The sequence below is a fragment of the Anabrus simplex genome, chromosome 7 (genome assembly GCF_040414725.1).
Source record: "Anabrus simplex isolate iqAnaSimp1 chromosome 7, ASM4041472v1, whole genome shotgun sequence".
Taxonomy (NCBI): domain Eukaryota; kingdom Metazoa; phylum Arthropoda; class Insecta; order Orthoptera; family Tettigoniidae; genus Anabrus; species Anabrus simplex.
This window is the reverse complement of record NC_090271.1, coordinates 120,577,635-120,592,170: the sequence shown is the minus strand read 5'-3', so window position 1 is coordinate 120,592,170 and position 14,536 is coordinate 120,577,635. Positions and strand designations below refer to the sequence as shown.

At 37.0% G+C, this 14,536-nt stretch overlaps 1 protein-coding gene across 3 annotated transcripts in view; it reads left to right on the top strand.

The window, feature by feature from the left end:
- Nucleotides 1-14,536, top strand: part of LOC136877339 (BRCA2-interacting transcriptional repressor EMSY) — a 261,181-nt gene that overhangs the window by 118,093 nt on the left and 128,552 nt on the right. For all 3 annotated transcript variants that reach the window (XM_067151291.2, XM_067151292.2, XM_067151290.2), the window contains one exon: nucleotides 2,269-2,389. In XM_067151291.2, coding sequence (XP_067007392.1) covers nucleotides 2,269-2,389 — 121 coding nt within the window. The remainder of the gene's footprint in view (nucleotides 1-2,268; nucleotides 2,390-14,536) is intronic.

Below are 14,536 nucleotides of genomic sequence, written 5' to 3'. Positions count from 1 at the left end.
AGTGGCACCTATTTTGAGCATTACTAGTCTGGGCTGACTATGAGGGAAATCTAGCCCATCACTTTTCATGAAGTGTCCGAGAGTTTTTCATGTATATAGGAGCTGACGAAACACAAATCAGGATTTGAATCTCTTCCCTATGCAGCTGACCAATTGGTTCCTTGGTCTTTGTAGCAGCATTTCGCGTCTACATAAAATAATAATAGTAATAATAATAATAAAACAAAAAAAAATAGAAATATGAAATTTGAAAAATCAGAAATTGAATTAACAAATTAAAATCAATTTACACCAAGTTCACGTTGCGACAACTTTTAACTTACAGGTCTAACAAACTGCAACTACGGAAGGAATGTGGAACATGGAAGGAACCCTAATGAGGCCATGAGATCGTATCTTGTGAGGAAAGAGAAACGTGTGGCGACCACCCTTAAGCTCAAACGTATTAAAAGATTAACAAAGGAAAAGATACAAATTCAAATAAAACAAAACAAACAAATGACATAGCCGATGACCATAAAGCACATTTTAAATAAAGGATATTTAAATAAATTTATAAAACGCAAATGGTAATCTTCCGACGATACGGATTAAACATTAACATAAAAGTTGATACAGAATTGCAGTAAGGTGAACTCAGTAACAGTTAAATTTACGTTAGGTTACACAATTCAGAACAAGCAAAGAGAGTTGCCATAAACAAGATGCTATAACTGTCTGTTGAAGTAGTCATTCAGAAAAGCAAACTTGGTGAATGCGGGAATCTAGAGGAAACTCTGACGCGCAAAATCTTACATTACCATGGAAAGTTATGTTAAATGAGAAAAGGCCAAAACACAAGATTGAATTAAATAAAATCAAACACAATAGAAATAACGCTTACCGTGAGAGACCGGGGACCCCCAGACGGGGTAAACCCCGAGCGCGTGTGCTCGCAAGGATGGTCAGATGGAAAAGACGCAGAACACACGCATCGCACGCACGAAGTCGGCGGAGGCCAGAAATCGTGCGATCACAAGTAGACCAGTGAAAACACAGAATTTCCCTAGATCTCCATTTTCACCAATTAGAAAGGTTGTCATTCCGACCAGTTAAAATATACTTCCATATATGGACAAGTTCTAGAGGATTTGATTACGAAACATAGCAATTTTGTTATCGAAACCTCCACGTGTCAGTACAAGCTGACACAAAAGTTGGTTATCAATTTTGAATGCAAGTTGCAACAGACCCATCAGTTAGAATAATTAAAATTAAAAAAACCAACTTTCAATATATTCTTTAGTAATATCTTTGTCGAGAGTCCTACAAACCTTATTCTAATTAACATTTTCTAATACACATAAATTCTCAAAAGATAAATGTTTTGCATAAGCTCTTCAGTCTTTAAATGTTCCTTTTGTTTTCACAAACAGCTGTTTTACATAAAATTTTCAAATAATGACAAGGTCAAAATTAAAAAACATTGCATGATAAGGATTTCTGCGGCTTCACTGATTTGTGCGCAACGTTGGTCACAGTCTTTAGTGTCAGAGACTAGATGAAGGTTATTATCTTCGCACCACTTTATTAGCCAAAGTCCACAATACTGTGGTTTTAGAACACTTCCAGAGTTCATGGTGACTGTTAAAATCTCCTACATAAACTGCAGGGTGTTCTGCAATTGGTAAAACTCACTGTGACCATAAAATGCTTGATGGCTTGTAGATATTGACTTTTGTGACATTGTTTAGCCGTATGGCAATTCGATAGATTTTTTCATCTGTGCTTTGAGACAATAGGTATTGATTTTTTTAAATGTTTTTATGGACGTATGTGGCCATCCCTGATGTAAGTTGTTCCAGGTTCCATGTACGCTGCCGTACGACCTCTAGTATAGAACTGTTCTTTAGTAGCAACATGCACCGCATGAAGGACAAAAATGTCTGTGTTGTTCCTCATGAGTGTTACTTTTGAGAGATTATCACACTTGGCCTTGATGATACTTTCTATACGGAGATGGAAAATAAAAAGTATAAAACAAAAACTGAAAATTAATTCCTTATAATGTGTCCTACACTATTTATCTCCCAAGTCTTTCTCTTTGCACTCTGTAGTTACTTTTCATTGTTCTGATGCAATGTGTAATGCATCCTATTACTCTAAGTCTTATATTCACCAAGTGAGATTCATGTACAAGTGGTGTTGGTTGAAATACATATGTGCCTGAAACCTTTATGAATGTGTAAAGTTATGCTTTATTTACATCATATGTATTTCATGCTTTAGGGAAACGTTATAGTACTGGATCTGAGTCAGGAGCAGCTGAATAAGAACTCTGTACTAGCTGAAATTCTGCAAGCATCAGGCATCCTTAACGATGGAATTTCTTCTTCAAGCACAGACAAAAGTAAGATTGAATCATTACTTTCTTCGATATTCTTGTAATATTTCTGCAGATGAATGGTTTTCAGTTTGTGTCAAGTAATTGAAAAATGCTACAAGAGGACTAGACAATTATGCTAAAGTGTCATAGGTCTAGAGAAGGCCTATGACCTGAGTACCAAGAGAAAAGATATTAGCCATACTGAGAGATTATGGGATCAGGGGTATTTTATTACAGGCAATCAAAGGCATTTCTGTTGATAATCCAGCCACAGTGAAATTGACGGTAAAATGAGTTCTTGGTTCAAAGTAGTTACAGGTAGCAGACAAAGCTTCTTGTTATAGTTTACATGAATAATTTACTGGAAGTTATAAAATGGCAGGGAAGGATTCAGTTGAGTGGAAATGGAGTAAGCGATTTGGCTTGTACTGACAACTTGGTTTGAATGACAGACTGTGCTGAAAGCTCGCTGTAGCACCTTTTGGTGAGCGTGTCTACAAATAATAATAATAATAATAATAATAATAATAATAATAATAATAATAATAATAATAATAATAATAATAATAATAATAATAATAATAATAATAATAATAATAATAATAATAATAATAATAATAATAATAATAATAATAATAATAATAATAATAATAATAATAATAATAATAATAATAATAATAATAATAATAATAATAATAATAATAATAATAATAATAATAATAATAATAATAATAATAATAATAATAATAATAATAATAATAATAATAATAATAATAATAATAATAATAATAATAATAATAATAATAATAATAATAATAATAATAATAATAATAATAATAATAATAATAATAATAATAATAATAATAATAATAATAATAATAATAATAATAATAATAATAATAATAATAATAATAATAATAATAATAATAATAATAATAATAATAATAATAATAATAATAATAATAATAATAATAATAATAATAATAATAATTATTTTTTTTTTTTGCGAGGGAGTGTGGAAAATCTTTCATAAGACGCTTGTGAGGGCCCGCACTCAACAAGTGTGTGGAGATTCTTACCCACTAAAAACCACACTCCCTTTTCCCACGACGTTTATCTCCGCCCCGGAAACCGCTCTCGCATTACTTCAGGACGGATGTCGTGCTTAATGCATCTTGTGCTTCATCTTCCTTCTTCTGCTTTACTGTCTGTCGTAATCATCCAGGTCCTTCTTCTTCTGACGCAGAATATTCTCTACGTAAATTGCCACCTGGTCCCAAGATTCTTGACTTCGTAGCATTACTGACACGATCCCTTCTGGCGTCATTTCTCTCTGCATAACTTCTAAGCATCTTCTTTGCGGCAGCCAATGAACACACACAAAGAAAGTATGTAATACATCATCGATATCACCGCAGTATATGCACGCCAAAAAGAAAAGCAGCCAGCTAAACAATGTAAGAAAAAACTTAAGTATCTTAAACCAAAAATACATACAAACATAGAAAATTATAGGTCTTCTGACCGTAGGATTTGGTTACAAAACTTTACCAGACAATTGGATATCACATCTCTTCAAAAAATAGGTTATACCAACAAACAAACTTTAAGTCACAAAATTTAGAACAATAAAGGTTACCTCCGAAAGCACAACACCGGTACGACTGTTCACCAAAGCACAGTCACTGGAAACTTAAAATAGGTGAATGTGGACATCTAGAGGGAAACTCCGTTATGCAAAATCAAATTACCTTACCACCGAAAGTTACATAGGATCAGAAAAGGCCAAAACACAACATTGAATTTAAATTAATTGAAAGGCAATAATGTAGCGCTTAATAATAATAATAATAATAATAATAATAATAATAATAATAATAATAATATTATCTTTCAAAGGCCAACAAGTCAATGGGAGCTACTGCTGCTACTACTAGAATTGCGGGTTCTGATACTGTGCGATATGCGCAAGCAATTCGTAAAGCTGCTCTCCGTTGTACAGCCGCAATTCTTCTCCGATATTTCACAATTGTTAACGATTCAGCCCAAATTTCCGAACCGTATAGCAGTATCGATTGAACAATCGACATGAGAAGCCGCCTTTTACTAGATATCAGTCCCTTGATATTTCCCATGAGTCTGCTCAGTGCAGTCATGGTTTTCGCTGCCTTATCTGTTACCCGTTGGATGTGGTCCCAATATGTAATCTTAGTATCAAGCGTTACACCAAGATATTTTGTGCTCCTAGTTGTTTCGATGGCTATCTGTCCGATCTGCATCGGTACAACAGTATTAATCCTTTTCCTCGTTAGGAGGACAATTTCCGTTTTGTGATCTGCGAGTTCTAACTTGTGATTTATCATCCATTCTTTGACACGTCGCATCACCTGATTCAATTTAAATTGAGCCAGCTCTAGGTTACGGGTTACTATCACAGCAGCCACATCATCAGCATAACCCACAAGTTTTACATCTTCTGGCATCTCCAGCCGTAATAAATCATCATACATGATGTTCCAAAGGTGTGGTCCGAGAATTGTGCCTTGCGTTGCACCAGCTGTGAGCCGTTTTCTTCTCTGACCGTCTTCCGTGTCGTATAACAATGTACGGTCTTTCAAATAGTCTCGCAGTATATACATGAGATATTCTGGTAGCTTGAAAGTTTCTTCTAGAGCTTCCAAAATATCACTCCATCTTGCCAAGTTGAAGGCATTTTTAACATCTAGAGTCACAAGAAGCGTCAGTTTCCTAGAATAATGATTACCCGTTTGAGCTCGTTCTGCTGTCTTCACCACTTCCTTCACGGCATCTAGCGTTGAGTGACCTCTGCGAAATCCATGTTGTTGGTCGGATAGGTCGTCAGCTAATCGGACTGCTGCTAGTATTCTCGGTTGTAGGAGCTTCTCTAAACCTTTCCCGGCAGTGTCCAGCATACATAGAGGTCTGTAACCCCCAGTTTTCCCTTTACTGATCAGAACCAATCTAGCTATCTTCCAACGAAAGCTAAAAATTCCCGCTTTCAAACAATGATTATACATTCTCAACAGCAGTTGAGGACATAATTCGGCTGCCACCTTTAGTACTTCTGCTGGAATACCATCTGGACCAGGGGCTTTCTTATTTCTAAGGGAATTAATTGCTGTTATCAATTCTTCAATTGTAAAAGGTAGTACGTTGTCTAGTTCTTTCTCGGCCTCATCATCAATCCTCTCTGCATGATCAGGGAATATGTGTGTACTATTTCTTCCATGGTGCGTGGATCCATGATAGGGCTTGGTAGCATCCCGAATTTCTTCATGACAATTTTATATCCTAATCCCCATGGATTTTCATCCACTTCCTTGGACATTTCCCACCACTTGTTGGCTTTACTCTTTTTAATTGTATTTCGCAGTCTTTTCTTCATAGTCTTATACTCTACTGAGAGAGCTGCGTCGTTATGTCGTGCTCTTTGTGTCCTTCGTCTGAGTCGCAGGCATTGTTTCCTCAACTCAGCAGTTTCTTCATTCCACCAATATGCTGGACGCTTGCCTCTCCGTTGTTTGATTCTGGTCATTGATGCGTCGCATGCTTGCTGAAGGAGTCTCATGGTGTGTTCCACACATTTATTAGCAATAATGCTTCTTTTGCCTCCGTGACATGTATCCGTCATACAATCCATTCCATTCTGTATTACTTCATGAAATTTTTCTCTGTCCATAGTGGCTATGTTCCATCTTTCTGACTTGGGCGTGGTAATCCTTAGATTCGGAGTCTCTTGAAGTACACGAAAAGTGATATACTGATGATCGCTTCCAGTATATTCTTCAATTACTCGCCATTCAGTTATCCTAGACGCAATGTCTTCAGAAGCAAAGGTTACATCTGGTATGGTTCCCTGACACCCTGGTCGCCGAAAGGTTGTCACATTACCAACGTTGATAACCATTAATCCCAATCTCGCGACCATCTCCATTGTACGCCGCCCTCTAGAATCTGTTTGAGGCATGTTCCATTCAACTGCTTGAGCATTCAAATCACCAGCAACAACTAGGTTAGTGTTCATCCCTTGCAGAGTATCTTCAAGCCCATCTAGTTTTGTCTGGAAGTCAGAAATAGCCTCGTTCGGGGTAAAATAACAGCTGACAAAAATTACTTTCTCAACTTGGACCCAGACGAACCCATCTCCGCATCCTTGATTTGTGACTGAGTATTTTCCAAGGTGTGGTACCCATATCGCAGCTGTCCCTAGATTGTCTGAAAACCAGCCTGGTTGTTCTCTGTCTTGATATTGTTCGCTGAGAATCAAGATGTCTGCTCCTATCTCATAGATTATCTGCGTCAATAGATCATTGGCAGTTAGACTCCTGTTTATATTGGCTTGAAGGATCTGTACCATTCACCACTGCTTTTTGGCCTTTTCTAGTGCTTCACGAAACACAATACACTTGCCTGAGCCAAGAGCATGATGTCGTTTTGGCTCTTCACCGCCCATATCTGTGCAAATTATGCATCGTGGATTCGTTTTGCATCCTACTGCCTTGTGACCAGCTTCTCCGCACTTAAAGCAGAGTTTACTTCTGTCCAATCCTTGACAGTTTCGTGCTTGATGCCCATATGACAGACATCTAAAGCACCGAGGAACTACGGCCCACCGTCTTACTCTGCAGTATAGCCAGCCTAGTTTAATTTTGCCTATGTCTAAGAGCTTTCGTGCCTCGCTATCTTCCATCTCCACGATGGCGAGTTTTTGTCCCCTGCTGTTCGGATTTGTGATTGAGACCTTCAATTCTTGATTAAGATTTTCTAATTCACGTCTTACAGCCTTCTCTACGTCGGAAACAGTGGTGGCACTGTCCATATCCCGAATTTCCAATGTAGTTCTAGGCGTCAAAACCTTTACTTCGCCATCATGTCCAAGAGCGCCTTTAAGTGATTTATTAAAATTGTCTCTATTCTCCTTTTCCGTGGCCTTATTAAATTCAAGAAGAACTGCTCCAGACATAGTTTTCCTGATCGATCTAACACTGGCGCCACTGTCTTCTGGGTTCACCTTGCTGCGGATATCCTTCACAACATCGGTTTAATAAGTACGGCTTCTGGGCGGCTTCTTATAGTTGAACGTTTCCGTTGCTCGTTCTTTTTAACAGTTTCAGATACCGGTACTGGTTCAGGTTGAGTACCTTCATCTTCATCTGCCTTCTTCTGCCTCTGTTCCCTCTTCTTTTTCTTCTTCTTGGATAACGCTATTTCCCAGTTATTCTGTTCTACGTTTCTGTTTGCGGTGCTCTGTTCTACTTTCTCTTGATCGGTCAAATCCTTTTGCTTTAATGCTCTAGTTGCTTTCCAGGCTTTTCTGTGCGTAGATCCCGCATCTAGGGCTTCCTCCAATTTCCTTAAACCTTGCTGAATTTCAATCTTCATATTTTTCTGCTGAATTGCAAGAATACTTTTCAACAGGCCCCTGGCGATTTCCAGTTGTTCTTCCTCTTTTAGCATATCCTCCATAATTTGTTGAGTGATATCAAGCCTCAGATTCGTTTTCGCATTCTGCTCAATACTTCTATTGCATGTATCATGCGTGCGCTCCACGTCCATGTTATTGTGGCCATGTTCCATAGATGCTGGATTCAAATCCACAGAGTCGCACTGGATTCCAGCTCCCGACATCGTGCCGTGAGTAGGGAGTCCAGCTGGCCGTGACTCAGGTCGCAGAGATATATCTATTCTCTGTTATTTTCTAAGACGAAACTAGGTAACCTTTAAACGCATTTTCACTAACACACAATGTCAATGTCTTGAACTTTTCACCCACTACCGTAGTTTATCCTATTAAATATTGAAAGCACGGATATTAAATATTACACTCACTTTCCATGTCAATATCCGGGTGATTACCAACGAAATCTTCGATCATTTCATTTTCTATGATGAAACTAGAACTAGGTAACCTAAAAACGCATTTTCACTAACACACAATGTCAATATCTTGAACTTTTCACCCACTACCGTAGTTTATCCTATTAAATGTTGAAAGCACGGATATTAAATATTACTTATACTCACTTTCCATGTCAATATACGGGTGATTACCAACGAAATCTTCGATCATTTCATGCACAACAGACTTACTGATCTTGTCACTGCCAAGACGTAAATAATAATAATAATAATAATAATAATAATAATAATAATAATAATAATAATAATAATAATAATACAGGGAAATGAGACGGTTAACTTACCAGAATATGCAAAATCAAACCATATGTGAGGTAAACATAACTTGCAGGTCTAACAAACGACAACTACGGAAGGACGTGGAAGGAGCCTTATTGAGGTCTGTGGGAAAGTATGACGTTATGGGGAAGAAAAGGTTCTCGATAATCACCCTCAAACTATTAATTATTATCAAAATAAAAAAGTTTACAAAATCAAAACAAAGCAGACAAATAACAATAGTAGGTGACAGTTTAAAACACCTGAATCAAATGCTATTTAAATAAACTCTATTAAACCAAAAAGAAAAGCAGCCAGCTAAACAATGTAAGAAAAAAACTTAAGTAACCTAAACCAAAAATACATACAAACATAGAAAATTATAGGTCTTCTGATCGTAGGATTTGATTACAAAACTTTACCAGACAATTGGATATCACATCTCTTCAAAAAATAGGTTATACCAACAAACAAACTTTAAGTCACAAAATTTAGAACAATAAAGGTTACCTCCGAAAGCACAACACCGGTACGACTGTTCACCAAAGCACAGTCACTGGAAACTTAAAATAGGTGAATGTGGACATCTAGAGGGAAACTCCGTTATGCAAAATCAAATTACCTTACCACCGAAAGTTACATAGGATCAGAAAAGGCCAAAACACAACATTGAATTTAAATTAATTGAAAGGCAATAACGTAGCGCTTACCGTGAGAGTCCGGGGACCCAAGGCGGGACGGACGCAAAATGAGTTTGCAATTGATATCGAAAATTTTCTGTAAGGGGGAAGTAAACTCGCAGACAAAATTTCCTTAACTTTGCTCTGTTTGCTCTGTTTCCAAACCAACTCTGCAATGTGGGAGTGAAAATTGGGTAAACTCAAGATATTCATAAGTTGGAAGTAACAGAGATTAAAGTAGTGATATTGTTTGCTGGTACATACCTCTTGGAAGAATGGCAGGATGTACTCAGAATGAGGAGATAAAGGCGATGTTCTTGGCGGAATAAATTATACTTCTAAATGAACTTTGGTAGTGGTGTCATGTGAGGTGAATAGAGGAGGATAGGTTTCATAGGAAAATAATGGACGTGGGCATGGAGAGTAAAAGAGGCAAGGGGAAACAAAGATGACAGTGGGTAGACTCAGTTTGTAAAGTCTTAGAGATAAGAGGTGAGGAATTAAATGAGGCCGCAGAGCTAGTTGCTGATAGTGAAATAGAGGATAGTGGAGGTGCTTACTTAATTGACAGAAATTCGAAAACTCTGCTCTTAACCTCTCAGCGTGGGATGACTTTCACTACCTGGCTACCCTGCGCTGCGGGAGGAGTATAGCACCAAGCATGCTATGAGTGCTGGCTTTTAGTTAATCGAACGTAAATGACAAGCGGTTCAATGGATTTTACCAAAATGTTCAGTTTTTTATTAGTGCATAAACACACAAACAACATAATTTACTGGAATTATCCGAGATCAGTGAAGTGGAGGAATCTTCTGAGCTTTCAAATTGAACAAGAGATATGGCTGAACCAAATATAGAAGTAGCTAGTACTCAGATTTTTTGAGAAATAAGATCTCAATACAGGTTTCTGTACTATGCTCATTAACACACACAATGCAAAAACTACATACGTTTCCTCCACAGTAACCGGTACACATTCCTTTACTCTCGATCGGAACGGAAATAACATACTGTGTGATCGCATGCGACGTTGAGCATTTCCCTTTACCCTCTATATTTATCCATGTCTTCTCATCCAAACCCACCATCAATAACATTACAGCTGATTTTTTTTCCTGTGTATCAAAAGCAACATCAATGTCACGATCACTACTTTCACTCTCAAATTCTGTATCCTATTCTTTGCTTACCGAAACTAAACTTTCCATATCATCATTCGGTAAAACATGGTTAATTTTCGAATTGGCGATCACAAGAAAACGTTTAGCTGCCATGATGTCAACCTTAGAACTTGGTTTTTCAGACGTGATATATTATATGTAATCGATCAAAAGTTGGTAGATATATGTATCAAATTAAAGATTGATGCTTCATCTGTAGGTATATCTTACTACATTAATAATAGTTCAAGAAATGTTCGCTAGATAGAAGCACAAATCAGAAGCTGCTAGGTGCGTGCAATGCTCGTCACTCCGCGGCAGAGAGTGTTGGGGAGTCTGCGTGCAGTGTACGGCACTCCATGTTAAGTGGTTAAGAGCATAACAGTGTGTAAAGAATATATATCTTTTAAATAATATATAAGTAATAATAATAACAACGTAAACGTTTCCACCTTTTCAATATTAAAATATATTCACAAAATTATAAATTACACGGTACTAGTTTCGACCCATCTAGGGGTCATCATCAGCCGTATTGGAGCAAAGATCACTTTTGGCGAAATCCTAAGAAAATGTTATTTTAAAGAATAACAAGTGAAATAAGATGTTATTATGGTAATAGTTAATAATACAAGGAATATACATACTAAGAGGTTTTTATCAAAGAATAAAGTATAAATGGGGTGTTGTAAAAATTATAATCATGGAAATCAGTAAATTCTTGTATTGACATGACATATATAAAATTATATATGGCTTAGGAAGAGGGCTTAAGGTGGGGCTGAAGGGTGCGGGAGAAAGTGTAATTGTCTTGGAAAAGTACCTTTGATTAAATTTAGGATTGAGTTTAGGTTGGCTGCATTATTGTTTCTGAGGAAAGTGATAAATAGATCGAAGAGTATGTTGGGTTTCTCTGAGATTTCATTGAGATTGTGACTGGCATTAAAGTATTGGTCTAGGTGTATGTAGTAATTTTCCATTATGTTGAGTAAAGGGCCCTTGTTTGCTAATACGAGGATGTCCATGTCTTGTTCAATATTGGTGAAATTATGGTTATAATCTTGCATGTGTTGGCCGATGGCTGAAAACCTGTTGTATTTTATTGCGTTAGTGTGCTCGTGGTATCTGATAATGAAGTTTCTCCCGGTTTGCCCGATGTAGGTTTTTTTACAGGTGGTACATTTGATCCTATAAACTCCTGATTTTAAAAAACTGCTGGTCTTGTTGATGTGTGAAGTATTGTATAAAACGTTCATGTTCTTATTGTTGGTTTTGAAGGCTATTTTAATGCCTTGTTTCTTAAAGATGTTGGTTAACTTGTAGATATCATTGTTGAACGTGAAGGTGGAAAATGTTAGAGGTTTGGTTATTTCTTTTTTGAGGGTAGTTTTTGGGCGATGTTTGTGTTTATTGATTATCCTTTCTATAAAATGATTGCTGAAGCCGTTGAATTTTGCGATTCCGCGGATTGTGTTGAGTTCGTTTTTTAGATCTTTATTGGACATAGGTATGCTGAAGGCTCGGTGAACTAGGCTGTTGTATGTGGCTCGTTTGTGGGACTGGGGGTGCACTGAATCTTGGCGAATGGTGGAGGCTGTTTGAGTGGGTTTTCTGAAAATTTTATAACTGAAAGAATCTGAGTTTCTAGTGATGGTTAAATCTAGAAAGTTGATTTTTTGATTTGATTCGGATTCTAGTGTTCGGATTCTAAGCCATATATAATTTTATATATGTCATTTCAATACAAGAACTTACTGATTTCCATGATTATAATTTTTACAACACCCCATTTATACTTTATTCTTTGTTAAAAACCTCTTAGTATATATATTCCTTGTATTATTAACTATTACCATAATAACATCTCATTTCACTTGTTAGTCTTTAAAATAACATTTTCTTAGGATTTCGCCAAAAGTGATCTTTGCTCCAATACGGCTGATGATGACCCCTAGATGGGTCGAAACTAGTACTGTGTAATTTATAATTTTGTGAATATATTTTAGTATTGAAAAGGTGGAAACGTTTACGTTGTTATTATTATTACTTATATATTATTCTCAGTTCAATACGGACCAAAAAAATGAAATTCATAACCATTAATATCTTTTAAAGTCAAAATTGCATTTGAAATTTTCTGATTCCTTTGGACTCAGTTGCATACATTTTATTAGTTGGAAGTACCTTTAATTTTAAACGATTTAGTCCGGCGCCATGGCTAAATGGTTAGTGTGCTAGCCTTTGGTCATAGGGGTCCCAGGTTTGATTCCTGGCCGGGTCAGGAATTTTAACCATCATTGGTTAATTTCACTGGCTCGGGGGCTGGGTGTATGCGTCGTCTTCATCATCATTTCATCCTCATCACGCAGGTCACCTACGGGCCGAACATGTCTTCGGACACTCCCAGCACTAAAAGCCATACGCCATTTCATGTACATTATTTAAATTGTTATATTTGCTATTTTTAGAACTGCATACTTCAGTGATCTATCAAAAATTTTAAATTCTTGACCTCTATGTTCTAGAGTAAATTAAGAAACTTATGCTGGAGAAATAGAAAAAAAAAAAGCTATCACATGTGTTACTGTTATATTTTGGCTTTTAGATATAAATATTTAACCCTGACAAAATATATAGGAGTATTTAAGGAATAAGGAATACTACCATCACAACACAAAAACTCTTGTGAAATCAGAAATTGTGAAAATTGTGAGTTTTATTCTTTCCTTCTGAATCATTAATACTTCTTTAAAGAGTTTGTAACCTTCTCCTAATACTAGACTTATATATTAGTATGTTGAGATAGTTGGACATAAGAATAAAGTTGTAATTGTTTTTTTTAATTTGCTTAACACCGCACTAATAGGTCTTATGGTGATGATGGGATAGGAGTGGGAAGGAAGTGGTGGTGGTGATGATGATGATGATGCTTGTTGTTTAAAGGGGCCTAACATCGAAGGTTATCAGCCCGGGAAGGAAGTGGCCGTGGTGTTGATTAAGGTACGGCCCCAGTATTTGCCTGGTGTGAAAAATGGAAAAACGCCAGTATCCAGTATTTGGGAGTTAGTAGGTTCGAACCCCACTGTCGGCAGCCCTGAAGATGGTTTTCCATGGTTTCCCATTTTCACACCAGGCAAATGCTGGGCCACGAATGCTTCCTTCCCACTCCTAGCACTTTCCTGTCCCATGGTTGCCGTAAGACCTATCTGTGTCGGTGCGACGTAAAGCAACTTGCAAAAAAAAAAAAAAAAAAAGGAAAACGAACTTCAGGGCTGCCAACAGTGGAGTTCGAACCCACTGTCTCCCAAATGCAAGCTGACAGCTATGTGACCCAAATCATGCAGCTAATCGCTCAGTAAGGATGAAGTCCTGGTAGAGGAAGTAATTAATACTAGCAAAATACTAAAATTTACCTATGACTAAGTCATTTACAAAAAGATACAAAGGTTGAAAGCTAGAAAAGTAGCCGGAGTTGATAAGATTTCTGGTGATATACGAAAGGCAATAGGTTGGGATATAGTTAGGGATGAAAAACTTTTGTACTAACGATAAATGCAAAATTTTTGGAAACTTAATTTTAATCTTAAAATATTCATATATACATACATACATTATCATTATAGACCGTTATGCCTTTCAGCGTTCAGTCTGCAAGCCTCTGTGAGTTAACAAACGTTGCCACTATCCTCTGTTTGCAACTAGTGCTGTGGCCTCATTTAGTTCTATACCTCTTACCTTTAAATCGTTAGAAACTGAGTCTAACCATCATCGTCTTGGTCTCCCTCTACTTCTCTTACCCTCCATAACAGAGTCCATTATTCTCCTAAGTAACCTATCCTCCTCCATTCGCCTCACATGACCCCACCGCCGAAGCCGGTTTATGCGTACAGCTTCATCCATCGAGTTCATTCCTAAATTAGCCGTTATCTCCTCATTCTGAGTACCGTACTCTCCTGCCATTGTACCCACCTGTTTGTACCAGTAATCATTCTCGCTACTTTCATGTCTGTTACTTCTAACTTATGAATAAGATATCCTGAGTCCACCCAGTTTTTGCTCCTGTAAAGCAAAGTTGGTCTGAAAACAGACCGATGTAAAGATAGTTTCGTCTGGGAGCTGACTTTTTTTGACAG